The 26,003-nt window shown below is 30.9% G+C and overlaps 2 protein-coding genes across 2 annotated transcripts; one reads left to right on the top strand and one right to left on the bottom strand.

The window, feature by feature from the left end:
• The first annotated feature begins 5,070 nt into the window (after nucleotides 1–5,070).
• LOC7468796 (expansin-A4) lies at nucleotides 5,071–6,693 on the top strand. Its single transcript, XM_002322872.4, has 3 exons — nucleotides 5,071–5,437; nucleotides 5,714–6,032; nucleotides 6,147–6,693. The coding sequence occupies exons 1-3, from the start codon at nucleotides 5,206–5,208 to the stop codon at nucleotides 6,454–6,456; spliced, it is 861 nt and encodes a 286-aa protein (XP_002322908.2). The 5' UTR covers nucleotides 5,071–5,205; the 3' UTR covers nucleotides 6,457–6,693.
• Nucleotides 6,694–10,310: 3,617 nt separating this feature from the next.
• Nucleotides 10,311–15,918, bottom strand: LOC18106260 (uncharacterized). The gene is made up of 6 exons (XM_006373864.3): nucleotides 15,638–15,918; nucleotides 15,389–15,558; nucleotides 12,150–12,292; nucleotides 11,525–11,599; nucleotides 11,352–11,426; nucleotides 10,311–10,918 (listed from the first exon to the last, which is right to left on the bottom strand). The coding sequence occupies exons 1-6, from the start codon at nucleotides 15,787–15,789 to the stop codon at nucleotides 10,529–10,531; spliced, it is 1,005 nt and encodes a 334-aa protein (XP_006373926.2). The 5' UTR covers nucleotides 15,790–15,918; the 3' UTR covers nucleotides 10,311–10,528.
• Between the last annotated feature and the right edge of the window lie 10,085 nt (nucleotides 15,919–26,003).

The raw sequence follows: 26,003 nt of genomic DNA on the forward strand, positions 1-26,003 counted from the left end.
GCTATTTAAGTGAGGTTCTAAGATATAATTTATATTATTTTTTAACAAAAATCCTTTAAAAGATTATCAGATTGATTAAGTTTTGTTTTCGGTCTCCAACTATTACTCTTCTTTGGAATGGCTCGAAAACACGTTTTTTTTTTGAAGTCGTGGTCTGCGTCGAGGAGACCCACTGTCTCCTTATCTATTTGTGATTTGCATGAACAAACTAGCATGCCTAATTAACGAAAAAGTGAGAGATAAAGCCTGGCAACCAGTTTATGTTTCCGAGGGAGATCCATGAATTTCTCATCTATTTTTTTTGCGGATGATGTTCTCTTGTTTACAAAAGCAAGCAAGGCTCAAATTAATGCATACTCTCGTTACCATGTTACCAGCAGAAAAAGAAGAAGAAGAAGAAGTTAGTCTTTTAAATTCAAATTAATATGACAGTTCCAACATTCAACGCACTATTTCATTTATATTCCCTAGTGCACCGTTTCAATTAGCTGATAGGCTTCCTTTCAATTTGCTTTACACACCGTTTTACCAAGGACAAATTATTCTGTGTTCCTGCATGTTCTGGAGAGTAATTTTAGAAGAGTAGCTTGACTATATAATTGTAATAGACTGTCTGGCAGTATGAAAAAGAATGACACTCCTGGAATGCAGGAAGCTTAACAACTTTCTCTATCCTGCTAACAACTGCTGCATCAAATCCAGATTGGCACTATAACCATCGCACTCATAACAAGTAGTATCAGAGCAGACTATCCATGAACTTTAATTATGGCAGTACCAGACACAAGAGCAGCTGATTTCAAACATTTTAAGGATTTCATAGACACACTCAAGCAAGAAAATAGTCAAGAGTATGAGCAACTAGTAGACCTGCTAAAGGGATAAAATTTAAAATTAATTGTACTTTACTATTGAAAACCAAGGGGCTTGAATTAGTGATATCAGGAGCATGATGGGTGTCATGGCACAACATATAGAATTCACCATGCAAAGACTATCAAGATTGTCAAAAACGCATTTTTAATATGGCACGGAAAATGTAAAATAAACTCGGATCGTAAAATCGTAAGGAATTTTTTTTCATACATGGTTCAAGTATCTTAAAATATATGGTTCAAATAAAATTTCATATATAGTTCAAACACCTTAAAATACATGATTCAAATAAAAATTTATATATATATTAAAATAATATATATTTATATTTTTAATATTAATACATCAAAACAAAGAAATACATGAATAATATATACTATTGCAGTGTAGTATATGTTTTTCTTAAAATCGTAAAATTGGTATTAAAATCACGATTTTTTTGTGATTTCATCTGATTTTACTGATTCCACTCGATTTTAATCTGATTTTATCAATTTTCAAGTTTTTAAAGTGATTCTGCACGTTTAGCATATATTAACTCGTAAAATCATATAATTTTACGAGTTAAATCGTGATTTTAACAACTATAATTTTACGAGTTAAATCGCGATTTTAACAATTTTTATAGCCAAAGCAAGGAGAAACACACTAATAACCTAGATGAAACAGATTCAAAAAACAAGGTGGTGCATAAAAACAAAATCCCAGCCTATAAGGTACACAAAACCAAATATTTTTTTCGAATATTCAATGGAGAAACAAGGGGTTGCATAAAAACTATATCTTGATTTTTAGCTACCATTTTTATGATTGAAATGTAGGCCATAAAATGATACATGATCTATTTTACTTTTAAAAAACTTAAAAAGGAGGACAATATATGGCCTGCCCTTAAACATATAAAAAATAAAAAAAAAGCCAGCGAGGGGCCAATTTTCTTTGGCCTAGGCGCCGACCTCTTTTATTTGTTTTTTAACCTTTTTAGATTCTTACTAAATTCATTTTAAATAAGATATTTAATATTATATTTAAATTATTAGTTAATTTTTTCATGGTTCTTAAATAACATTCAACTTAACAATTTTTTTTTTAATTATTATATACCTAGTATGCAAAAAAAATAAAAATTACTCATGCATATTTAATGAAAACAATTTATATTATTTTATTGTTTTGATAGATTTTTTAAATGCTTTTATCATATTATTATTTTTTTTAATCACAAAAAAAATTTGAGATATTATTTTTATATTGTTTTATTAAAGCTTACCATTGAGATCATAATGTATTTTTATTTAAAAACAGTGAATACAAAAAAGATGCATTAATAAGAGAATGAAGTTTAGATTAAAGAAGTGCATTTTTCTTTCTTATTTCAAATGATTGAAAATTCTAATAAACTTTTATTTTTATTGTTGCAACCTTCATTCAAAAAAAAAATTCTGATTAAAAAATAATTGGTTTTTTCTTGGATAATATATACTAACATGATATGCATAATTTTCTCATTAATATTAAATGAGAATAAAATATCTATTTTCTCTTTTTTCATTAATATTAATTGTAGATTTTTATATAAGTTTTTCAAATTTGTTGTTCTCGTATTTTCTTGTATTTTCTTACACAATTGTAGAGGGATAATTGATTCATAATTTTTAAAATTTTTAATTGATACATGTTTTCTTGATCATAATCAATTTTTGCTTAAAACAATTACTTGAATAAGAAAATTAGTTTTTTTTACTAGAAATATATGCATTTTCCTTTTTAGTTCAAATTATTATATTTTTCTTGATTTTATTAATGAAATATGATACTATAGAAAGAAAACCATTTTATTGTCGAAACAAAAACAAATTACATGAATTAGACATATTTTGAAAAAAAACATATTTCTACTCCATGGTTTTGTTTGTTATCTTTCATGTGAATGTCAATTTTTACTATATTATGATTAAATAAAAATTAGATTCTAAAAAGTAAAGTTATTAAAAATTTTCAGCTCCATGACTTAGATCATAATTTGGGCAAACTAACCCAGTTTGACCCTAATCAATCTAAAACGTTGATGTTTTATTTTTTTTAATAAAAATGTTTAATTGATTTTTCTTTTATGTTTTTTTAAAATTCAATTTTTAATCATGTACTAGATATTTGACAAGCAGGAACAATTTTTTTAATATAAAAAAGATTATCCAAACATTATTAATGTTTAATAAAATAGATGCATATGTTAAATAGAATAGATGAGTGGAGCCAAAACACAAGAGTGCCTGCCGTTTCTGGCAAGTAGGCCACTTTTTTTTTCATGAAACACAATCCATGGAAGACAACATGAGGCAATAAATGCTAAAAAAAAATTCTTAACGCAAACCACAAACTAAGTTGTGGAGTTGAGAAACATATGTATATAAAGATCGTTGATCATGAGTTGTAGGGAGCTCATTAATTTCTTAAAAAAACATTGTTTTTCTAAAATACAAAGAAGATGATATAACTTTATTTTTATGAAATTATTTTTTATTTAATTATATGATAAAAAAATAATCGAAATAAAATAATCAAATATAATTAAAAAAATAGTTATGATAAGCTTCTAAAACAAATGCTTGCTAATGTTAAAAAAAGATTTCTATAATCTTATTTGAAAATAAAATAAAATTTGAATGGTATTTAATAAAATAAAACCTAAAATATATCCTTAATTAATGTAATAATATAATATATTTAACTTGATTAATTCTTAAAAAATTAAATTGAAATTGTTGGAAAATCATAAACAAAGCAAGGTGTAGGTGTGTAGGCCTAAGGGTTTTTTTTTTCTTTTTCAAATTGGGCAAATAATAATTTGTTTTTTATTTTTTTAGATGAAAGCATCCTCGACAAAAACAAAAAATATGTTGTCTGCATGCTGAGTTTTCAGCATCCAAGAGGTGGTCAAAAATTTGGGCAAGAGTTTCACTTAAACACCTAAAAACAATCCTCATATATATTACCTCCATTAAACTAACTCTTTAATTCAGAAAACACCAAATCAATTAAAAAATATAAAATTAAATTAAAAACTTATTTCCTTCAACTTGATTTACTTTTTTTCAACTACATAGAAGCATAAAAACATCTTAAAACACCAAATTGTGTGTCTATATGCGCGCGCTTGCTTAAGCGTAGCGACCCAGAAAGTTGTTCACAGTAATGCTCTGGACCGTCCAAGCTGCGCTGTACAGTAAAAGAAAAGAGTTGTTGGGCATTTGCTTAAATTTGTATACTTTCTTGCCTGAATCCAAGTTCTCATGGTGTGTATGACCTCTTCTTTCCGGGCAGAGATTGACCTCTTCTTACTCAGAACAACAAGAAAGCGTACAAGCAGCAATTGATGCACCGTTACTCAGCACGTCATTCCCTCTCCGGGAGAGGTCATTCACAATATCTTTATCGCATGCACGTCTCATTCTTCACACACACATGTATGAGAGATCATTATTTAACACGTTTTTGCTACTATTTTAAATTAGCTAGAAACAAAAAAAAAATGTTGTTTGTTGTATTAAACCTGTTGGTATTTAGGTTTGAATAATTTCGTATAGAGTTTAATAAGTTTGATTACATTGGCATATATATTTGATTTTTGAGGCATATATAGACACACACACACACACACACACACTTCTTCAAGTTTGTTTCGATTGCTGGCATGTATTATAAATATCGACATCTGAAAATATATAAGAAAGCTTGGGAGCACGAAGGGAGTTGAAAGGAAGCAGAAGATCATCAGATTATAGAGTACACCAATTAATTTTCCTGTTTTACATTGTGGTTGCCATTACTAGAGGAAAAAAGACGTTAAGAGAATCGGTTTGCTGGTCGTTATCCCACTTTTTTTCTGCGGTGTTGCTCTCTAAACATGGGCTGAATCAGGCTGAGAGAGAGAGCGCCCAACAATGGCCAAGCATTAAAGCAGGAATGTTACAAAAACATATGCTTCTAAAAACCGGAAGGCAAAGAGCCAATGTCGTGCCTCTCCTAGCGGCCTCATCATTCACTTAGATACTCTCTAATATTTCCTAATTAACCCATATATATACTATCATTTTTTTTCAAATAACCATATATATATATATATATATATATATATATATATATATATATATATATATATATATATATATATTTAGGCACAACAAACTTGCAAAATCTTGCACTTTATATACCTGTTGCCCCAGAAGGGATGTAGCATAACATTTTTAACATATCGAGAGATAGAAATTATATATCAAAGGCTGTGCCAACTTGTTTTTTAGTAGTTTGTTTTCGCCAGCATATATAATGGCATCGCCATTGAAATCTATCTTAGCAACGTTGCTGCTTTTAGCCATTGCATTGCCTGATTGCCAGGCAAAATCTAAACCTTCCCTCTTAGGGAAACAAGCCATTCACCATGCAATTGGACGACAAGCCAACCACATTGAACTTCCCAAACGCCATAAACCAAAGTTCCGGCCAGGCCCGTGGAAGAAAGCTCATGCAACTTTCTATGAAGGCGGCTCAGGAACATTTGGTATTGATGCCTTCTTTTCCCTTTTTCCTATATTTTTACCCTACTTTACAAGTGATCGATGATCTTGCTCACCTTACAAAACGACCAAATTCAATCTCCAATATGAAAAAAGAAAAAAATGGACTTTTCTTTAGCGAAAATTTCATTCAATATTGTGAGGCTGCCTGCCAAGAGCAGTATGATGAGAACATTTTTCTATATTTCATAAAAAAATGTATTGTAAGAAAAAAAATAATAATTGTGTGGACTAACTTATAAAAAAACATTTTTGTTCAGGGGGAGCATGCAATTACAAAGATGTTGCAGGCGAAGGCTATGGCATGAATACAGTTGCACTGAGCAGTGTTTTGTTCAGAAATGGACAGGCTTGTGGTGCTTGTTTCGAAATCAAGTGCGCTGATAGCCCTCAATGGTGCAAGCTAGGGCAGCCATCTCTCTTTGTCACTGCAACTGATCATTGCCCACCAAATCCATCTCTCCCAAATGACAATGGAGGCTGGTGCAATGTGCCACGTGAGCATTTCGATATAGCCAAGCCTGTATTTAGTCAGCTAGCTGGGTACAAGGCCGGCATTATTCCAATCCAATATCGCAGGTCATATATATGACTTTTCAATCTTTTCCCATTTAGCAAAATTATACCATTTAGCTGGCCAACTAGGATGCTTGGGTTGAGTTTCTTAATTAAAAGGGTTCATTTTCCCTGCAGGCTTCCATGCAAAAAGCAAGGAGGTATTAGATTCACTATATTGGGGAATCCTTGGTTCTATCAGGTCATTGTGTGGAATGTAGGGGGAGCTGGAGATGTTGTTAGTGTTCAAGTGAAGGGTGATGACAAGCTCAAGTGGACGCAAATGGAACGAGATTGGGGGGCAACTTGGAAAACCAGTGCTATTTTGCATGGAGAGTCGCTGTCCTTCCGTGTTAGAGCAAGCGATGAGAGATACTCGACTTCATGGCATGTTACCCCTAAAAACTGGCAATTTGGCCAGACATACGAGGGCAAGAACTTCAAATAGAGTGCAAAAAATACTTCGAAAGGGAAGTTATTTGTGTCCCGGTTGCTAAATACGTAACGTTTGCAGGCCATGGACATACACATCTGGCTTTATAATAACAGAATCAATAGAATTCAGCATATAGGCTAGATTTATTTATATTTACGGCCAGTGTAGTGATACTGACTGCAGAGAGAATAGCGATCCAACTGGCATCAATTGTGTTTACAAGACAATATGAAAGTTTTTTTTTTTTTATTAGCTTTGTTATCCACAAAGTTTCCCCATCCCTTCTCTTTTTGTTCTTCAAGTTCTCCATTTATTACAATAATCTTTATGTTTCCAATATCATCAATACATCATCCTCTGGATACAATGCTGTCACGTGTAAACCTCTCCTTTTCAGTGCAGATACGTGATGGGAGACATCCAAAGTGAAGCAGAATTATAAACTGAGCGATTGATGAAAGAATAAAACGAAATATTACGCTCACCACATTTCTGACACCATCTCAATCCAAAACATGGGTCTGAGTGAATATACGTTTCAGAATTAAAGATTGATGAATCAACAATTTTAACCTAATTTTTTTATAAAGTGAAAAAGGTTTTAAAATGAAATGGGTTTGGCTTGTATTTAATTGATAGGCAAACTCAAGATAATTTGAGCTTGAAGAATATGCTAAATCCAAGGCAATATAAATCTAGCGAAAGTACTAGATTCAGAATACTTAGGTTTGATAATCAGTTAAACTTAAAGTAACATTAGATCTGGTGAGTATATCAAACTCAAAACACTTGTAAATACAGAAAATAAGAAAAGCAATAAAGAGAAAGTTGTGAATAAAAGAAAATAGTAAAACCCTCTAGGAAGAAAAAAAGATAAATTATAGGAATTGAATATGTTGTTAATATATATGCGCCCTGTAACCAATCTATTTAATTATATGTGGCATTGACTTTGTTGTAAAAATATATATTTTATTAATGAAGTCATTTTTTATCTTTAGTATTCATTTACATTTGATTAATGAGTTAGAAGTAAAGATAAAGTGTTTGGTGGAAAAATGCTTTGTAAAAAAAATTATAAAGTTATTATAATTATGATGATATTTATTATATCAAAACATTGTTCCTAAATATTCCAGTCAATGCTCTACTAAAATTAAATATTAATCAGAGTTGTTAAAACTAATACATATTATTTATGCCTTTATGAAATGAAGTAATTATTATCATAAGTTAAGGTATGAGTGATACTTTGAACTAATATATAAGTACTATTTAAATGACATTTATATTGAACTAACATTCATGATAATTTCATATGGAGAGATTAATCGTGTCTATAGAAAAACTCACATGAAAGTTTTGTAAGTAATCATCATACTTAAAATCCTTATGTTATCTTATATAGGGAATACCATGTTTTAATCCTAACTATACATTGCCTTGATCAATGGTAACAAATATGTAAATATTAGAAATAACATAAACTATATGAAGGTTTTGAATTATTAAGAAATGATTCATCACACTAAGTAAATTACGATAATTTTTTCATATATTCTACTGAGAAATTGATCACTAAAAAGTTAAGTCAAATCACATATGACTTTCATAATATTTGATGAATCATAACACTTTGTGAGATGTTACACTTTGCTAGATGTTATATTTCCAATATAAATCTATATATTTATTGAATTAATAGTAAGTTAAATTGTTTAATTTATTTAATAATGTTTTTTTACAGGATTTGGATTTATATTTTTCTTAACATATTATGAACCTAATAGGTCAGATACATTAAAAATTATTGGTAAGAAATTAAATTAAGATGATTAATCAAGTGGAACTTGATGGTAAATAAGTTTTAGAAATCGAAGACTATAATATAATTAATATATAAGATTACAATTTTAGACTTAGAAAAATAAAGTAAGAACTTGATTGCATAAATTTGTAGAATTATTCTTAAATAATATATGTCATATTTTTCAAGAGGCAAAGTGATATATTATCATTAATAGGTTTATCAGGGTTTTTTTATAAATAAAATATTATGCCTCACATTTTCTGATTGATGATTAGAGAAAAAAAAAAGAAAAAAAAAAGAACTAACACTCAAGGCATATCAATCCCTCTTTTCTAAAAAGGTTTAGAAAATTTTGATCGTGTGGTTTGTGTGAATTACTATTAGAGGTCAAACAATTGAACGACTTATGGTTTACAACAACTCAACCTTGAAAAGTTGATCAAATCCCAAAAAAAGATCTGATTTTTAAATAATCTTCCCATAAATCCTAAATGATCCTAGATTGTTTAATGGGGTTCTAGTAACTCATGAAAAAAATATAAGATTATTATGTTTGTTATGTTTATATATTTCAAGAAACACAAAATATATGGAGATGGTTATACTTCACGGTAGTTGGTATGGCCTATTTACATTGTTGTAGTGTTAGAGTTTTATGTAAATATTTAAATATTAGATAAAGATATTACATGATAAATCATAACAGAAACTAAACTTCTCATTTGTTGATAATAACAAGAATCTTAACTAAGTCAAACTAATTGGTAGTTTAATCTATCAAGGACTCCTGATCTCCTTATTTGAATAGGATTGTACCTTATGGTTATTTGCATACACTCAAACTCATGCTCTCAATCGCTTCTCTTCGATTGATAATGACTCTTGATTGTCTGACAGACTGCTTCTTAGTTCCCTTTATAAATTAAACTATTTTAAGCTTTATCAATCTCATTATTTATGGTCTATTGTAGCTGATGAAGTTCAAAAATTCAAGAGCATAAAATAAAATGTTATTTGGTGTTTAAGATAGTAGTTGATTAATACGTTAAAATATTTGGATTTATGGGCTATAAATACACCATGAAAGCTTCACATTTTCCATTTCTTCATTGCCTTTATATTTTAAAAGATACTGACTTTACAACAGGGGGATCTTTAAATCCTCTAATTGGGACTCTTTTCTTATAGGTATTTAAAATCTTCATAGTGGATTTGGAGTTCATTAAATTGAAAAGAAATCCAAATACTTTAATATATTAATCAACTACTATCTCAAATACTAAATAACCTTTTATTTTATAATCTTGAATTTTTGAACTTCATAGTAGCCTTATTATATACGATCAATTTTAGCTTTTCTTTCCTTACATGAAAATAAACAATTGTTTGTATTTAGTCAACATATGAATGTTTTTTTTTTATGTAAACATCTCATTAAATATGTATATTAATTACTCTTTAATTTTAACTTCTAAAATTCCTTTTAATATTCCTTTTAAAATAATAAGAAGAGATTAAAAAGACTACACAAAAATCACTCAATATTTTAAGGATTTTATTGTATCTGCAAAATTTGAAGAAAATTATAAGAATTGTTTTTTTCAAAAATTTTCAATAATTAAAATTTATGAAATAAAAATTAAAAAGATTTGAAAATTCTTGGCGAACATTCTTAAACATTCTCAAATATTTTAATGATCAAGTATTTAGCAAATATTTTTTCTTATTTTCAGAAAATTTAGATTTTTAATGACTTGAAAATTATTAAACATGTAAGTTCCATAGAAAAGCATTTCCTAAAATGTGATTGTCTTATATTTTTTACTTAATAAAATCTTTGTAACAAATTATTTTTTTTAATCATTTTTATACAAGAAAGATTTTCAAAAATTTTGATTTTCTTCAAACAATTGTTTTTTTTTTATTAAACATTTTCGTAAATTTAAATTGGTATTGTTCTTGCAATTTAGTACAATTGAGTTCAATTGACTAAATTTTGCAAACACAAAGGTAGATTCTGTTTTAGGAGTTAATTTGTGATATAAACAAATGGAGCTACTACGAAGGTTTATCCCATGTTTAATAATATAAAATTATCCAGCTTTAGTCTTTCTTAGATTTGCCCCGTTGACACAATAAATACATTCTTGCTGAGCTTTGAGGCCATGAATTACATAATACATTCAGATCTTCAAACAATCATCCATCAATTGAGTCCAAGGATTGTTTGACTACATAAATGTGCTAACGAAAACATATATAAAGCTAGAGAACCTACTGTCCCATGTTGGGAGGTAGCAGAGGAGGACGTATTGTCTGGCCCTGCATCTGTTGCCCAAGAAAACCATGGGGAGGCAGCATTGATGAGGGCCTGCCTGCTTGAGTGCCAGGTGTGAAATTCACCATCGCACCACTGCCACCAGGAGGTGGAGGTGGGGCAGGTGGAGCTCCACCTGGAGGCATAGGCCTAGGGCCATTAGCCATGGCAGGAGGTGGAGGAGGGGGTAATGATGCAGGCATCGGTGGTGGTGGGGGTCTAGATCCTGCTGGAAGTCCTTGTGGTGGCAGGGGCGGTGGTGGTTGGGAAGGCACAGTGCTGTTAGCTGCAGCAACAGATTGAGGTTTGTTCGCCTCTGGTGGCTTCAATTTAAAATATAACTGCAACTGTGCATTAGACATTCAAGTCAGATATATTCACAAATAACTTAGATGATCAATTTATCTTTAAAAACATATTAGAATTTAATCTAAAGGGGCCACGAAGTTGGTACTAAAATCCTCTTGTAGGTAACCTTTGTCCACTCAATTTATGAAGATGTAGTCACTAATGGAATCTTGAATGCAATCACACCCAAAGGAGTGAAATCTAGAAACGATCCAGGTCTCTTCATGTTTTTGGTGCAGACAAAGTTACACAAGACACAAGTGAAAATCCGCAAAAGACTGCTTCAATGCTTCAATATAACATTAACATATGGGGTTCAAAAGCATGGCAATCAAAAGACATATCAATACTTCAAAATAACATTAATACATGTGGTCCGAAGGCATGACAATCTAAAGACATATGAAACAGTTCAAAAATCAAAATACTAACCGTGAACATCTTGGAGTCTGGATCCCAATGTGAGAAGAACTTCGGAGTAGATTTGTCAATTTCTGTGCTAGGAACCTGAAATTGTAAAATAAACAAGCACAAATGATAAATATTACTAGAACTAAACATCAACTTACAAGTAAGAAACATTTAATTACCATTTATCAGCATACCTTGAAAGCGATTATCTCATAAGGTTCTGCTGAAAATAAAAGATACTGAAACCTCTTATCATTGGCCTCAATTCTCTGCATCCACGACAACATACACTAAGTTAGAAAGATCTGATCATAGTTTTTATTCACCAGGAGACAAAAATAAGAAGAGGGGGCCAAGATTAGTCGAAGGATAAAAAACCATTCATCTTGAGAGCAATGAAAGATTAAAAAACATAAAATACTAAGTATTTTTTACCATAAATCAGTGAAGACACGTGATGAAATTTTAGCGGGAGTTCATAAGAGTTATGAATGACTTAATTTTATATCATTTGCTTTTGACAAACTGCTTAAGTTGCCAAATATGTTCGGCAACAATTTTATAAATAACACTCTTGAGTTTCTATCACTTTGTTTTTCTTTGATTGTTATGGATAACACTTTCAGTTTCTCGTTTGATTATTTCAGTTACAGTCAAAATCAACAATCAAAAGTCAAGTTCTTAAGCAAAGGCTGAGTTGTAATTCACAAGTAATTTCAACCAAATAAATTTTTGGTCACTAAACATTTGACAAGGTAATAGATCAACGGAAAAGAAAAGTAAAAAAAAAAGTTATGAGAAAAAAGAAAAGGAAATTTCCTGTTCATAAGATGACATAAATCGATGTCTTGGCTTTGTATTGTCCTCTATCTCAGGATATTCAATCTGGAAGAGAAGAGACCTCTGCTTTGTCTCTGGATCGAATTGCTTTGTCACCCGATATCCAGGCCTGCCAATTTTGACTGCTCAAAGACCAAAAACATAAACTCTTTACTTTATGAACCAAAAACAAAAACTATTTACTTTATGATCAAGTAACCATTTATTAGTTGCTAGTCATCAAACAAAATGTGCATCTATTCATTTCATTTATTAGTTGTTAGTCATTAAACAACCCCAACTACCCAAATTCAACATATTGTTCATTGGTACATGACCATTCTAACAATTCAACTTATACTACATTTAAAGCCACCTTCTAACTATTTAAACTACTAGATTTCCAAGTTTTTTTTAAAAAGCAGCAATCTTTCCCAACTTCAATATCACCTTCGTCATTCTTGTTGACTTTGGCACTCTTGCTTTCTTTCACCCTTTTCCTCCTTTGTGAAAATTAATTTATAGCTCATTTCCATTTCAAGTACATACATTTATCAAAGACAACTGCTTATACATTGGTGTCATTCATGACTTCTAGACTAAGCCTTCCTATTCTTGCCATCTCTTTTACAATTATGTATTTTACTTTCATTTTCTATTTGTGTTGACTCATAAAATTCAATGAATCATATTGATCAAATCAAATCATGATTGAATCACACAATTCATGAACATCTAAGATCCCCGCATGATTCACATCGGTTTGCAAGTGAATTTGTATAATTCTAACAACCATGCCCAAAAATACAATGTCCCAACTAAGCAACCTACAGACAAGCTCATCTCCACAATATATTGGTTATACAGTAGAAATTTCCTAGCTTGCATTCTAAACCAGGTCACACATACATAGTTATCAGTTAGGAAGTTCAGAACCAATATGCAGTCTTAATCAACTACTCTTTTTGCAGAATAAGTTCAGATACGAGGAACACACATCAACAAGTAATAAACAGATAGAAATTCACACAAATCTCCAAGAAAAAACTGTGATTAGTGCTCGACAATAGAGATTGCAACATTGAACCAATGTCTTAAAGTAAAATTCATATCTGTCAAATTTGCCCAAAACAAAAGGCTTTCCCATTATTTTCAAGTTGGAAGTTCTATAAAATAATTTATTGTTTATTTTGAGTAACTAATTTTTCCATATTAATTTGATGAAACAAAAACCAAAATTTTAATACAATTACATTCCTAAAAAGTATCTTTAAAATTAATATAGTGATAATATAGTGATTCATCTATTGAAACTGATCGAGAAGTGATCAATGGGTTGTATCAATGCATTGAAAAATTAGTTTCTAGTAGTGATGTTCAAGATATAATCATGAGTGAGTTGTTAGTATACAAGTGAGCTAAAAGACTTTTTTGCAATTCAATCAAGAAACACAAAGTCTCCAGGTGATATTTATTAATTTCTTAAAAAAATTAAAGTTATTCATTTATTACATTCAACCCTTAAAAATTTAAATTATTTGTTCATAATTTTTACAGCTGAATGGTGGAGCTTGTTTGGAAGTTCCACTACAAATTTATAAAAATTAGCTATCAAAATCTTGAGCTTAACTTGTAGTGGGTTGTGAATGTAATTGGAGTGTGTTCGAACATGCAAGCACTTTGACTTTTTATCTTATTATTCTTTTAACATAAAAAAATGAATTGATCTTTACTCTATTGTACATTGTAATTCTACATATTCACACAAAGAAAAGAATCGACTAGAGCACAAAAGATTACAGGATTTAGTGTATGTTAAATACAACTAGGCACTCAAAGCTCGTCATGATTTGAGGAATATTATTGATCCTATTTCCTTGCAAGACATTGATGATTGCAATGAATGGTTGGTTGGGATGATGGGTGCCAATATAGAGAATAATATTGTACAAGATGATGAATTGGTGTTAGATGGAGACACTTTAACTTGGGGTGACGTGGCAAGGGCAACTGGAGCTGGAGAACCAAGAACCAATACTAGACAACAAACGAAGTTGAGAAGTATAGGAACATCAAGTGCTAGAACTACACAAAAAAAGGGATTAAGTTCTAGTTTTAAACAAGTGCAATATGGTTTAAAAGATGAAGATTTGGATTATAATCATGAAATGGAGGATATAGAGGACTTAAGTGAAGGACAGGAAAGCATGGATGAAGATGTTTTTGAAGATTAATGAACAATAATGATGATATTTAAGTTTGCGTTTTAATCTATTTGGCTACTTGCTACTTTAAATTATCTTATTTTGTTTTAAGGGTGAAAAATGTAACTTTATATTTGGTATTTTATATTTTGAATCAAAATGATCTAATCTTAATTGGTATATATTTTAGATTTATATATTATAATATAATATTATATTACATGTAATTTTTAAAATCATATAGGTTGAGCACCTTGGTTCATTCGGGTGAGCATCTAGGCATGCGCCTAGCGCCTCGGGCATTTTCCAGGCTTGGCGTGTTTTAGCGCCTTTCGCCTTTGACAACACTGCCTGAGACAGCAACCAAACACCAAGGATGGACAGTTTTAAGTTGAATGGAAAGTTTGAGCCCTAGACAACTCATAAACAACAACTTCCACAATACCCTTGACCTAATAAAGCTATAACAACTGCGAGCTAAACCATATATGAAGATACAGTACCACTGGATATTTTCCTTTCCACCAAACAGCATTACTGTCGGCATAGGTTTGAAGTATAACTAAACCCAAGTTCCAAATTGAATATTTCTAGTCAAGCCATGCAATATGTGTAGCAGAAACAAATCCTAAGAAACCACTTTTGGTTCTAAATCGAAGCCTTTAACTTGTCACCTAAAACCACAAACAATCAATCTCAAGAACTTGACCCATTTGCTTTCATTCACAATCTTTTTTAACCTTTGGCCTCAACAAGCTACCACTGTTTATTTTCCAAAGCCCTTTCATTAGATCTTAATCTTATAAGAATCAACATAGTCCATGCAATATGTTTTACTTTGAACTCAAAATATCAGATTAAGGAGATTAATCAGATGTATACTATTCCATTTTTCAGCACCAAACCAGTCAACATAGTTTCTATCAACTACATGTAAAAACGGAAATTAGAAAAAAAACTCAGCACAACCTAGAAAACCCTATATATATATATATATATAAAAGAGAGAGTCAAAAGGGATAGAGAGGGAGAAACCTGTCTTGCGAATGTTAACTTTGCGCTTATTAGGCTGAGGAAGAGCAGGAGCATCCTTAGCCTCGCGAGCAGCTCTCTTAGCCAAATTGGTCTGATGCCGCTTCCCTTGAGTGTGAGCCAAGTAGTTCCCTTCATTGTTGTGCAAAGTCAGACACAGCTTACACTCATAACTACAAATACCTCAAACAAACAATTAATCAATCATGTTAAAAAAAAATACAATAAAAAATTACAAAACTTTTACTATACCTGCCGAGGTGGTTGCGCATGAAATAGGGATCTTTTGCCAGATCGATTGTCTCCAGGGCAAGACGTCGGAGACGCTCGCGGCGGTCGATTGCCTCGTTCTGGGCGGAGGCGGCGCCTCCGCTGCCTGGCTTCGAACCCCATTCTCTATCCATTGATTGTTCTGATGTCTGCTTCCTCTCTTCACTTCTCGGAGCGTGAGATAATGAAGGTCTTATTGACGCCTTTTCTCCCGCTCCCAAGCCGAACTTATGACACCTGCTATTTCTTCCCCCCTCTTCTGTTTTTTATTCCCGTATTATATAGTTTGGAATAAACAAATCAATCCTTTTATTATAATAATTATTATAATTATTTTCTATATATAAAAAAAAACCTTCACTTTGGTGTCTAATACCTTATTTTTCTTAAAGCGTTTCCACTAATTTTAATTCTAATTTTAATTCTAAATCTAATTTTAATTATAGTTCTAATTATATGTAAAACTGGTTTTATAACATATCTTTTTATATAATAATGAGGGTATTCAATTAACTAACTAAACTTTTTTTAACCATCAAAGTTGTTTTAGGTCAATTTTCTATACAAAATTAAGTTCTTAACTTCTCATTAAATGCAAAAAATGTTGCAAAATATTAATTAATATGAATTAATATTTAAAATATTAATATATATTTGTTGTATGATTAGTTATACTTTATGGTTATGATACGGTAACTCCTATAATTAATGATAATAATATTAGTTTAAATACAGCTCATTAAATTATTAATTGACAAGCTCATGTTGCGCGTATCTGTATACATATAAAAAAAAAAAACAATGAACAATGTCTTTTCTTCTCTCTTTTTGTTATTTCAAGGTTTAGGTGTTTTTTTTTTTAATTTATCATTCAATTGTTTTGCTTATACCAATCTCATTATCTAAGTTATTAGTTTGATAAATTAATTTAGGTTTTTCAGTTAATTTTATTTTTAAAATTTATCCTTCTATATATAATTGATTTTCAATTAAACTTCATAAAAAATCTTATTTGCTTTATGTGAAGTTATTTTGGTCTTATTACTTGGATTACAGGTTTAGTGGGCTAACCTAGTTTGACTCGGGTATTGTTTATGTCTTTTATTTATTTGATTTTTTTTTAATTTTATCATTTAACATTAGGTTTGTTGGAAATTGAGCTTCATAATTTATTTTGATTTATTTCATAATCACAGTCACATAAATCAGGTTGTGGGTTTGATAGGTTAATTTAGGTTGACTCGAGTTATTTGTTATTTGGTCTTTTTTAAAATAGATTTTTTTTTTCAATTTCATCCTTCAATATTGGGTTGATTGGAAATTGAGTTTCATAATTTATTTCGATTTGTTTTTTATAGGATTATCTTGGTCTCATGATTTGGATCGCGAATTTGATAGGTTAACTCGGGTTAACTGGCCCAATCTAATATATATATATATATATATATTAGACCAAGTCAGATCGGGTCACTCCCACATAGTTTAAATTTTTTTCTACTAGAAAACACGTTAGCAACACTTAGTTTTTTTATGTTAAAAAAATGATCTGACCTGTAGTGTAGTGCGGGTAACTGGTTTTTATTTGCTTTCGATAGGGTTTTTTTTGTCTCAAACAAATGTCTCGGCATGAGGTTGGTGCTCAATTTTATGAAAGTCTAATTTTTTTATTATATAATTAAATAAAAAATAGTTTAAAAAAATAAAGTTATTAAACTTTATGAAATCCATGACTTGGATTGCGAGTTTGATTGGATAAGCTATAAAGTGAAGTCGATCCAATATATCTTGGTCTCAATAAATTTTTTAAAAAATATATGTTATCTTGAAATTCTTTTAAGGTTAAACCATATTTTTATCAATTGTCCAAGTTGTCTTTTAATCTGTTGAGTTAAGTGGGTCATGTCAAAACAACCTCCGCATGGTTCATTTTAAAACATGTTGGCCTATTAGGCCAAGTTTAATAACAATATAAAAAAAATTCATGTGGGCAAGAAATTTATTTACATTTAAAAAAATTTCTCATAGTGAAGTAGTTCCTTATTTGGTCCACGTTCTTACGCTTAATTTGAAACTTCTATTTAAGGTAATACAAGTTATATCAACCTTATATTTGTGTAGGCTACATGATTTTTTTTACATATAAATATCTACCCTGCATTCATGAGCGTCCATCATATCAAAATCAATTCGTAATCTTTAGGGTTTACCTATTTATTTAGTTTCACAATCTTTTAATTGTTAAGATATTTTTGAATTGGGACTTCACATGTTAAAAAAATGCATAAAGGATATTATAGATTTTTATTAATCGAAACAATAAGAGCTTACACAAATGGGTTGCATGGCTTATAAAAGTTGAAGAATATTCAAAGAAACAATGGAGTTCAAAGTGCTGAAAAATTAGTGGTTTTCTAAAAGTTAATATTAGGTGAAGTGAGAGCAACATTGAATCCATCACTATGAACATTGCTACTACTCATTAAGATCTTGGCGCTTTTCAAATCCATCACCATGAACAATGCTACTACTCATTAACAAACACTACTCGTTGTGAAAAGTGAGATAAAAAAAAAAAAAACCTAGTTTAATAACTATAAACATTGAGTAATTATCAATTTAGCGATCTCTTAACTATCACATAAGAGATCTAACTATTGATGTTTCTTACAAGAAAAAAGTGTATTGTTGTCTTAAATATCCTCTCGTGCAAGAGGGGTGTTTCCTCTCTAATGATATCAGTTTAGCATGCCTTAATCTCTTTGAAATTTATTCTTTATGACATGATATTTTTTTTTATCAGGTGAAATAGTCTTGATGATCGATCATCATCAATCTTTTAATCAATCATTGATTTCTTAATAAATATATTATTTATTCTTCATTTTTTCATTTCAATGATAAGAAACTATAATTAGGAATTTAATCCTGAATAAAAGCAAATAATGACCTCGTTAGTCAAACAAAATGTGGAGTTCTAAACTTAACCCTAATAGGTTTAGAATAAAATAGGGTTTGCTTCAAAACTATTAGTAAACAACTATTATTCTTAATCATACGAATGATGGATAAATTATTTTTTTATATAAATAATGTTTCTTAAATTCCTTTATTTAAGATAAGTAAAGGAATATTGACTTATCTTTTTATGTTTAAATCCATTAACAAATCGACCATGAATGACATAAATATCAAGCATTATTCTTTCAAAATATCAACCATATTTCACTTTCTAACATGTCCACTAATTAAACAATTTCAAAATGAAATATTTTCTGGTTTTAGGTGCAACGTTTAGGATTACAAGAACTATAACGTTTAAGTTATAATGAATTCACCAATTCTTTAATTAATAAACAACACTCTTTTTTTCTTATCAAATCCTCAATTCTTCTCAACAAACACCAAGTGTTTCCCAAACAAAGAAGAGAATCAAGAACCTTAAACTTCCATTACTCTTTAAACATTAAAAACAACATCTTCAAGCTCTACTCATCAAAATCTTTCCCTTATCACCCATTTTCAAAACTATATTGATTGTATCCCCTACGTAAACTGGTCTATAATCATTAATGCACTAATAAAATATGATAGAAGAATATCTTTATCCATACTAAGAAGAAATCCCACAAGAAGGAGATAATATATCCCTTGGAAGTTGTTGCTACCTAATTTTTTACTTAATTTTTGATAATTTTTTGAAAAAAACCTAAAAATATATTTTTAACATATTTGCGTCGATTGCGACGTCTTTTCCTAAGAATTTAAAATTAAAAAAAATTCATTTAATTTTTTTAATGATCTAATTGTAATTGTGGAATGGAGAGGACCAATTTGAAAATTGAAAACCCTCTCACCAAGCAATTCATCTTTTTTAAATCAAATGGTCTACAATCAATTATTGAAATTAGCAAATGAATAGTTGTGATTTACTCTTGAAATCCAATTGTTGATCTTGATTTGTTTTGCCTTCAAGCCAAAGAAACTTTTCACTTATAAATAGGTGGTTACAAAAGCAAAAGGAAGGGAGGGCAAAATTTTGGAGAAATTATACGAGAGACCAGAAAATAAAAGAAAAACAAAACAAAATTCACATATTCCACACTTTCGCAGCTCACACACTTTCCTATAAAAAAAACACAATACAAAAAACCCTAGACCCAAGTAATCTAGACCAGTCGTTGTCAAAACTAAGGAACCAATCACACCAGTCAATCAAACCCCCCCATCATCTTCCTCAATGCTAAGCCACCAAGAAACCAAAAAAAAAAAAAAACAGGCCACACCCTCCTCCACTACACGCCAGCTTACCATTCACCACCCATTGTGTCCCTCGCCAACACCTATCTCTTTCTCAAAACCAACAAACCCAGCAAATCACCATCAGGAGAAGACCCAATCATCATTGGAACAAACCTCTCTAACCTTTCCCAAAAACCACCAAAACTATAGCTTCCCTAGCAGAAGCCTTTCCTCATAAGCTGTCAGCACCACCATCATCAACCTTAACATCAGTTTCCCCTCTCGGTTACCACCAACCCAGCTTAAAAAAAGCAGTAACAAACCCAACTATCATACCCTGCCATAGGCCTTAGCCTCTTCTCTGGTTCCCCCAAAATGACACCCATTTTCTATCATCCTTCATTCATGATGTTTTCCTCTGTCTTTCTTTTTCAACTTCTACCGAGAACCGTACATGACAGCTCCTCCACATCTCAACCGATGCTGCCTCAGCTCGTCTAGTTGACTATAACCAAGTAAGATCAATAACACCAGATGACATAACAATCGTAGTTGATCACCAAACTATCCTCTGCCATCCATAGCAACAATAATGATGATATATCCTCCTGCAACCCACAACAAACACCACAACACTAGACAACCTCCATAACAGACCCGTAGCGGTGTACAATAGAAAAGAATAGTAGATGAAAAAACCAGTAATGAAGAAGAAAGAAACAAATCTGAAAGAAAAAGAAAAAGCCTAGAGAACCAAAACTTTGCTTATGGATTTTTCTATCTTTACAGATGACGGTGAACTTCACCGCTAGTATAGTAAAAAAAAAAGAGGTAACACTGCTCTAGATCCACTAGGCATGGGCCTTCCATGAGCGGTGGTGTGTGAACTCATACACCTCCAGTAGCAGTGGCACGTGGAACCCACGCGTCGCTACTGTTTCTCCATTTTTAGTATCGTGTAGCAACCTCTCCAAGCTATCCTCAGCATTTAAAAGGTCCATTTTGGGATTTAGATTATTTTTTTGTCTTTTTGTTATGATTTATGGTTAATTACAATGTTGTGTAAATATTTGTAATTTGTATAGGTGAAAGGGTTCATTAGTAAAAAAAAGATGGGTGTGTATGTTTGTATTTTCTTATATGTTTTTGAATGTATAAAACTAAAAAGTCAAAAGGAATTGAAAGTTTTAATTGCATATGGCCAAGTCTCTTAAAAATATAAAAAATCATATCGTTTAGTATTTCTATATGAAAATTCAAAAATAAATACTTGCATGTATTTTGGGATTTAATAACTAGTTTACTGAATCCATGAGAATTTGACCAATATTTCAATACTCAAATTTTAATTCATAAGAATTAATGGTTAATATTCTGGTATAGAATGTTGGATCTACAAGTGAGGCTGATATTGGAAATATCAGTAGTTGATTGGAAAAATCTCAAAATTATTCTAAATATACACCAATTTTAATTGGAAATATTTTTCACCATAATATACAAATTACAAAAAACTTTTTTTCATAAGAATTTATTTAGGTACACGAGCCCGTGATAAATTCTTAACACTAAATTTATTCACGCGAATAAATCTCAATCCTAAGCCACAGATAGACCATCGATCAGAAAATCATCAAAACCTTTAAACCATATCAAACCACATTAAACACTAATCTCAGGCAAGGTGCGTTAAGGGTGTTAATACCTTCCCTAGCCACAACCAGTCTCTTATCCTCAAAATCTCTAATAAAACCAATACTCGGGTTTCCTAACGACCCTAAACCAAATAACTAGGCGGCGACTCTAATGACCCCCTTCGACGTCGTGCGCCCACAAGCGACAGAAGTTAAGAGAGAGACTTCCACTCAATGATGACCATGTGAATCTTAACATATGAGGAAAAAAAATCTATTTGACTTGTTATAACATTTTCATTCTAGATTATGTCAAATGGCTTGATAGAATGCAATAACACTTTGGCAAAGAATAAAAATATTATAGGTTTTCTAAGCAATCTAATTATCCAGGATTTTTACCAAGCTGAATAAAGAATTTCTTACCCTTGCTCACTTATGGTCAAAGTCCACTAATTTATTCTTATTCTAGTATGAGATGCAAACCATCTTTTTATTTGATTTGGTATTAATAAGAGGTATATACCTAACATATGGGAAGATTTGTGCCTCTATATAAGTAGTTACAAGTCAATTTGATACTCCTAAATATAATGCATTATTTATGAGAAAAAAGAAAGAAACAATTTTTCCCTCATAAAGAGAATATATAGCCTTTTTATTGTACTAGGATAATATAGATATCTAATATGTTTTAGGTTTAAGAAGCCAACCAAGACTTATTTAAATATGACAATACCTTAGTTGAGGATAGAATATTTGCTTTAGAAACTTTTATACCAAGTGATGTAACTATATTATTCGATAGTTTCACCCATATCTACCTAATGTTTTGTCCATGTTTTATATATAAAATGCCTTGATATTCTTTGTTTTATGTTTTGAAGGCACTTTTGGATGAAAGATGCAAAAAGGAGTAAATTGGAGGTAATTGGCAGATTTGACGTTCAGTCGATGTTTTGTGCAGAGCGTGAGTTCTAGAGATCGAAATGAAGCGATTCCAGTGGCACTAAAAAGCTAACATCCATACCTTTCTGGAAATTTAATGCAAGAAAAGTAAAAAGAGAAAGATCATGGAAATCACATCCTGCAAAGTCAAATCTCGCATTCTGACAGTGTTGACCTTTGGCCATTCAAAATTTAATATCTGGAGCAACAGAAGTCCAATTGATGCAAACACAATTGTTTTGGATTCCTAACGCAAAGACCTATCAACGTTCCAAATATCAGCCAAAAACGATGTCATATGAGGGAGATATGATTTTTCAAAGATGACAACTGAATTCTGCCAGCAAACAGGTTTCGTGAAGAAACGAGTTCAAATTACATTTCGAAGCATCTAAACCGACATCCAAGTTTTTATATCAGCAATTTAGCTCCTCTAAGTCAGAGCTTGAAGATTTCATGCAAGGCTATTTCTCCTCTTTAGGGAAAATAGTTATTGAAGTACTTAAATGTAAACTGCCAACTTAAGGAAGGACTATTTTGTAAAATAGAGACTAGGGTTTCTTAGCATATAAAAAGAAAGAGAGAAGGGGCTGGCAGTCAGCAGAAAAGAGGGAGAGTAGAGGGAGGCAGCAGCCAGTAGAGAATAAACACAAATTCTCTCCTCTACAAACCCAAAAATCATGCTCTCTTCAATCTTTAGAAGTAGTTGTTCAATAGTTATGCAAGGCTAAGCTCTTTTCTTGGTTGCAAGGACGCAAAAATCTTCAGATTTCAAGAACCGTGAGAGTTATTCTTCCTTTTATTTTCAGTTTATGTTATGAATGAGTATGATTGTTTTCCTATGCATATTTCCTATGATTGTTGTTGATGATTGCTAGAGCGGACTCTAAGTTATTGTTGTGAACAATCTATTGCTAAGTTTAATATCAAAACCGCAGTTGTGATATATGAACTTGTGAAGCAACTAAGCTTGATAATTGTGGCGGAACTACGTTATTGAACTTAGGGAGAACATTTGAACAAAGTGACACAAGCTGCGGACAACTTGTATGTTAATCTTGATGAAATTATCTAGTTCTTAAAGCTGCCATTAAATTGAATCATTAGTGCGGACACTTTGATTGTTTGCTAGTTAGGATTAGTTATACGGCGGATCTGTTAATTAATCAACGTTAAGAAAAGATAAAATTTCAGAACATAAACTGCAATTTTCGTTTCAAGGATCGGTTCTAATATTCGTAGGTGGATGTGTGCTTGCGACCAAGATTTGTTTTCTTGATAAGTTTTGGTTTTAATTGATTTTGTTTGCTAGTTTAATTGCTGCAATAGTTTAGATAATCACAAACCAAATCCCCCCAATTACATAACGTACAACATAAAAATCTGACTTGAAACTTCCTCGTGGGATCGACCCCTTGCTTACTCTATACTATCTTGTGTGTTGTGTTTTAAGCTAGGGTAATTAATTTGTGCGACCGTGACATCGTAACACCAAGTCACACATATAGGCCATAAGGAGAATGCAAGCAAAAAGTGAGGATTACCCTTTTATGATGAAGGGTAATATTTATAAAATCTTATGGTGCGTTGAGCTACCTATTTTCAAGAGTTTAGTAATATTCAATTAAACTTAGACCCATAATTAATTTATATAGGGGAAAGTTTGATGAGGACCCTTTTCTATGACTTTTTTTATAAGGTATATAGAGACCTTTCTAGCCATGATAAGTAGGAGTGATTTATTCATGGATCACATAACATTATTGAAACAAGAAATAGGTGGTTATTGATTCCTTAACATCAAAAGACCAATGTTGAAGGGGAAGATAACATTATATTTTCGAGAAGTATTCTAAACTATAAGGATCTACATTTTAGGCTAGTAATAAATCTAGTTTAAAAAAACAATTATTGTTCTTGTGAGCACTAAAACCTCTATTTCATATCTATATAATTGGGATTTGTACAATGTATTTCATTCTAAATGTATTATACCATGAATAAAGATGGTCTAGATAGAGAGATTTTTTAGAATTTAAAAGAAATGGAGGATTTAACAACAGTGGTAGAACATGAATTGAGACACTATAAAGTGAGGAATTTCTCCATAGATATGGATCATTAGTTTGGGTTCTTCTTCTTATACAAGTGATGCTCTTACTTTCTAATTGATAAAAAGATCAAGGTTAAGTGTCTTGTTTAAATTAAATTCTTATTCTTATGTTACTTCTTTGATACTTGTACTTATCATTTTCCCTCCTTGCTTTTAGGTACCAACTCTTGCATTTGTTACCATTCATACCGCTACTTCTACTACTTTACCATTACTTCTTTTACTCTACCATATGTTAAAGTTAGATCTTTTTTATTATTTTTAAATAAATCTTTATAACCTATAATTGCTTTCCTTTCAATCCATGAAGAGCTTATGAGATGCGTCTATTACCCACTAATTACCCGCATCCCAACATGGATGCAATCTTAGAAAGACAATCCTTTTTAATTAGTGACTTTGGCATGAATAAGGATGATGAAAAAGAAGTCCAATGTGCTAACATCAATGCGACTTCTAAAATAGAAATTATAGAAGGTGTTTCTTATATTGATAAAGTCCCTTTGATACATGAAACTCTGTATTATTATTATCTTAACATGAGATGGACTTGGAAGGAAATCTAATATTATAAGAAGAACTTATATTGGTTGTTATTTCACCCCTTATTAATCAAGAAATAACTATTTATTATAAAGATGTTAGTCCTTATACTGTGTTCAAGCAAGGCTTAGTTATGGGTGTTAAGAAAATTGTTATGGATTCCCCTTTCCCAAGTCAAACATAATCTACTTTTATTAGTCGAGTTTACTCTTACTTAGTTATAAGTAATTTTTTGAATTAAAACATCTTCTTTTCAAATACTCTAAATGACTTGATGGATCTTCTATCTTTTACAGCTAGATGGGAGATGTACATCCTATAAGCAAATTCTAAAGATGAGCAGTACAAGAAAAATCTACTAAGGACTGCTAAGGAGGTTTAAAGCTCTTAAAATAAAGAGTGACATCTTTAATGACTAGAACATTATAGAGCATCTACAATAACTTTTAAACAAAATTATATCCTAAAGATTTAAAATTTCAATAAGTCAAGATACATAAAAGAGCTTGAAATAAATTCAAGAAGACCCAATTTTTCTCAAGTCCATAAAGTTTATATACTAGAGTTACTAATTAGTAATAAAGCATTATAAGATTTAATATTGTTGTAGAAACATTTATAGGGGGAAGAATGTACTATTTCTTAATAGACCCATCTTATTATGAAGAAACTCTCAAAGAATATAGAATCTTATGAAGTTGAAGCAACTTAGTTGAGATAAAGACTAATAAAAATTTAAGGGCTAACTGTAAACACCCAACAAAAAAAAAGTAAAACCAGAAATGAGTTCACCATCGTTGCCGATTTCTGATTTGGGAGCGATACAGTTTTTAGTTGTCGATTTCTTAATCGGTAGCGACACAGTTTGACT

Source organism: Populus trichocarpa, chromosome 16 (genome assembly GCF_000002775.5).
Source record: "Populus trichocarpa isolate Nisqually-1 chromosome 16, P.trichocarpa_v4.1, whole genome shotgun sequence".
Classification (NCBI taxonomy): Eukaryota; Viridiplantae; Streptophyta; class Magnoliopsida; order Malpighiales; family Salicaceae; genus Populus; species Populus trichocarpa.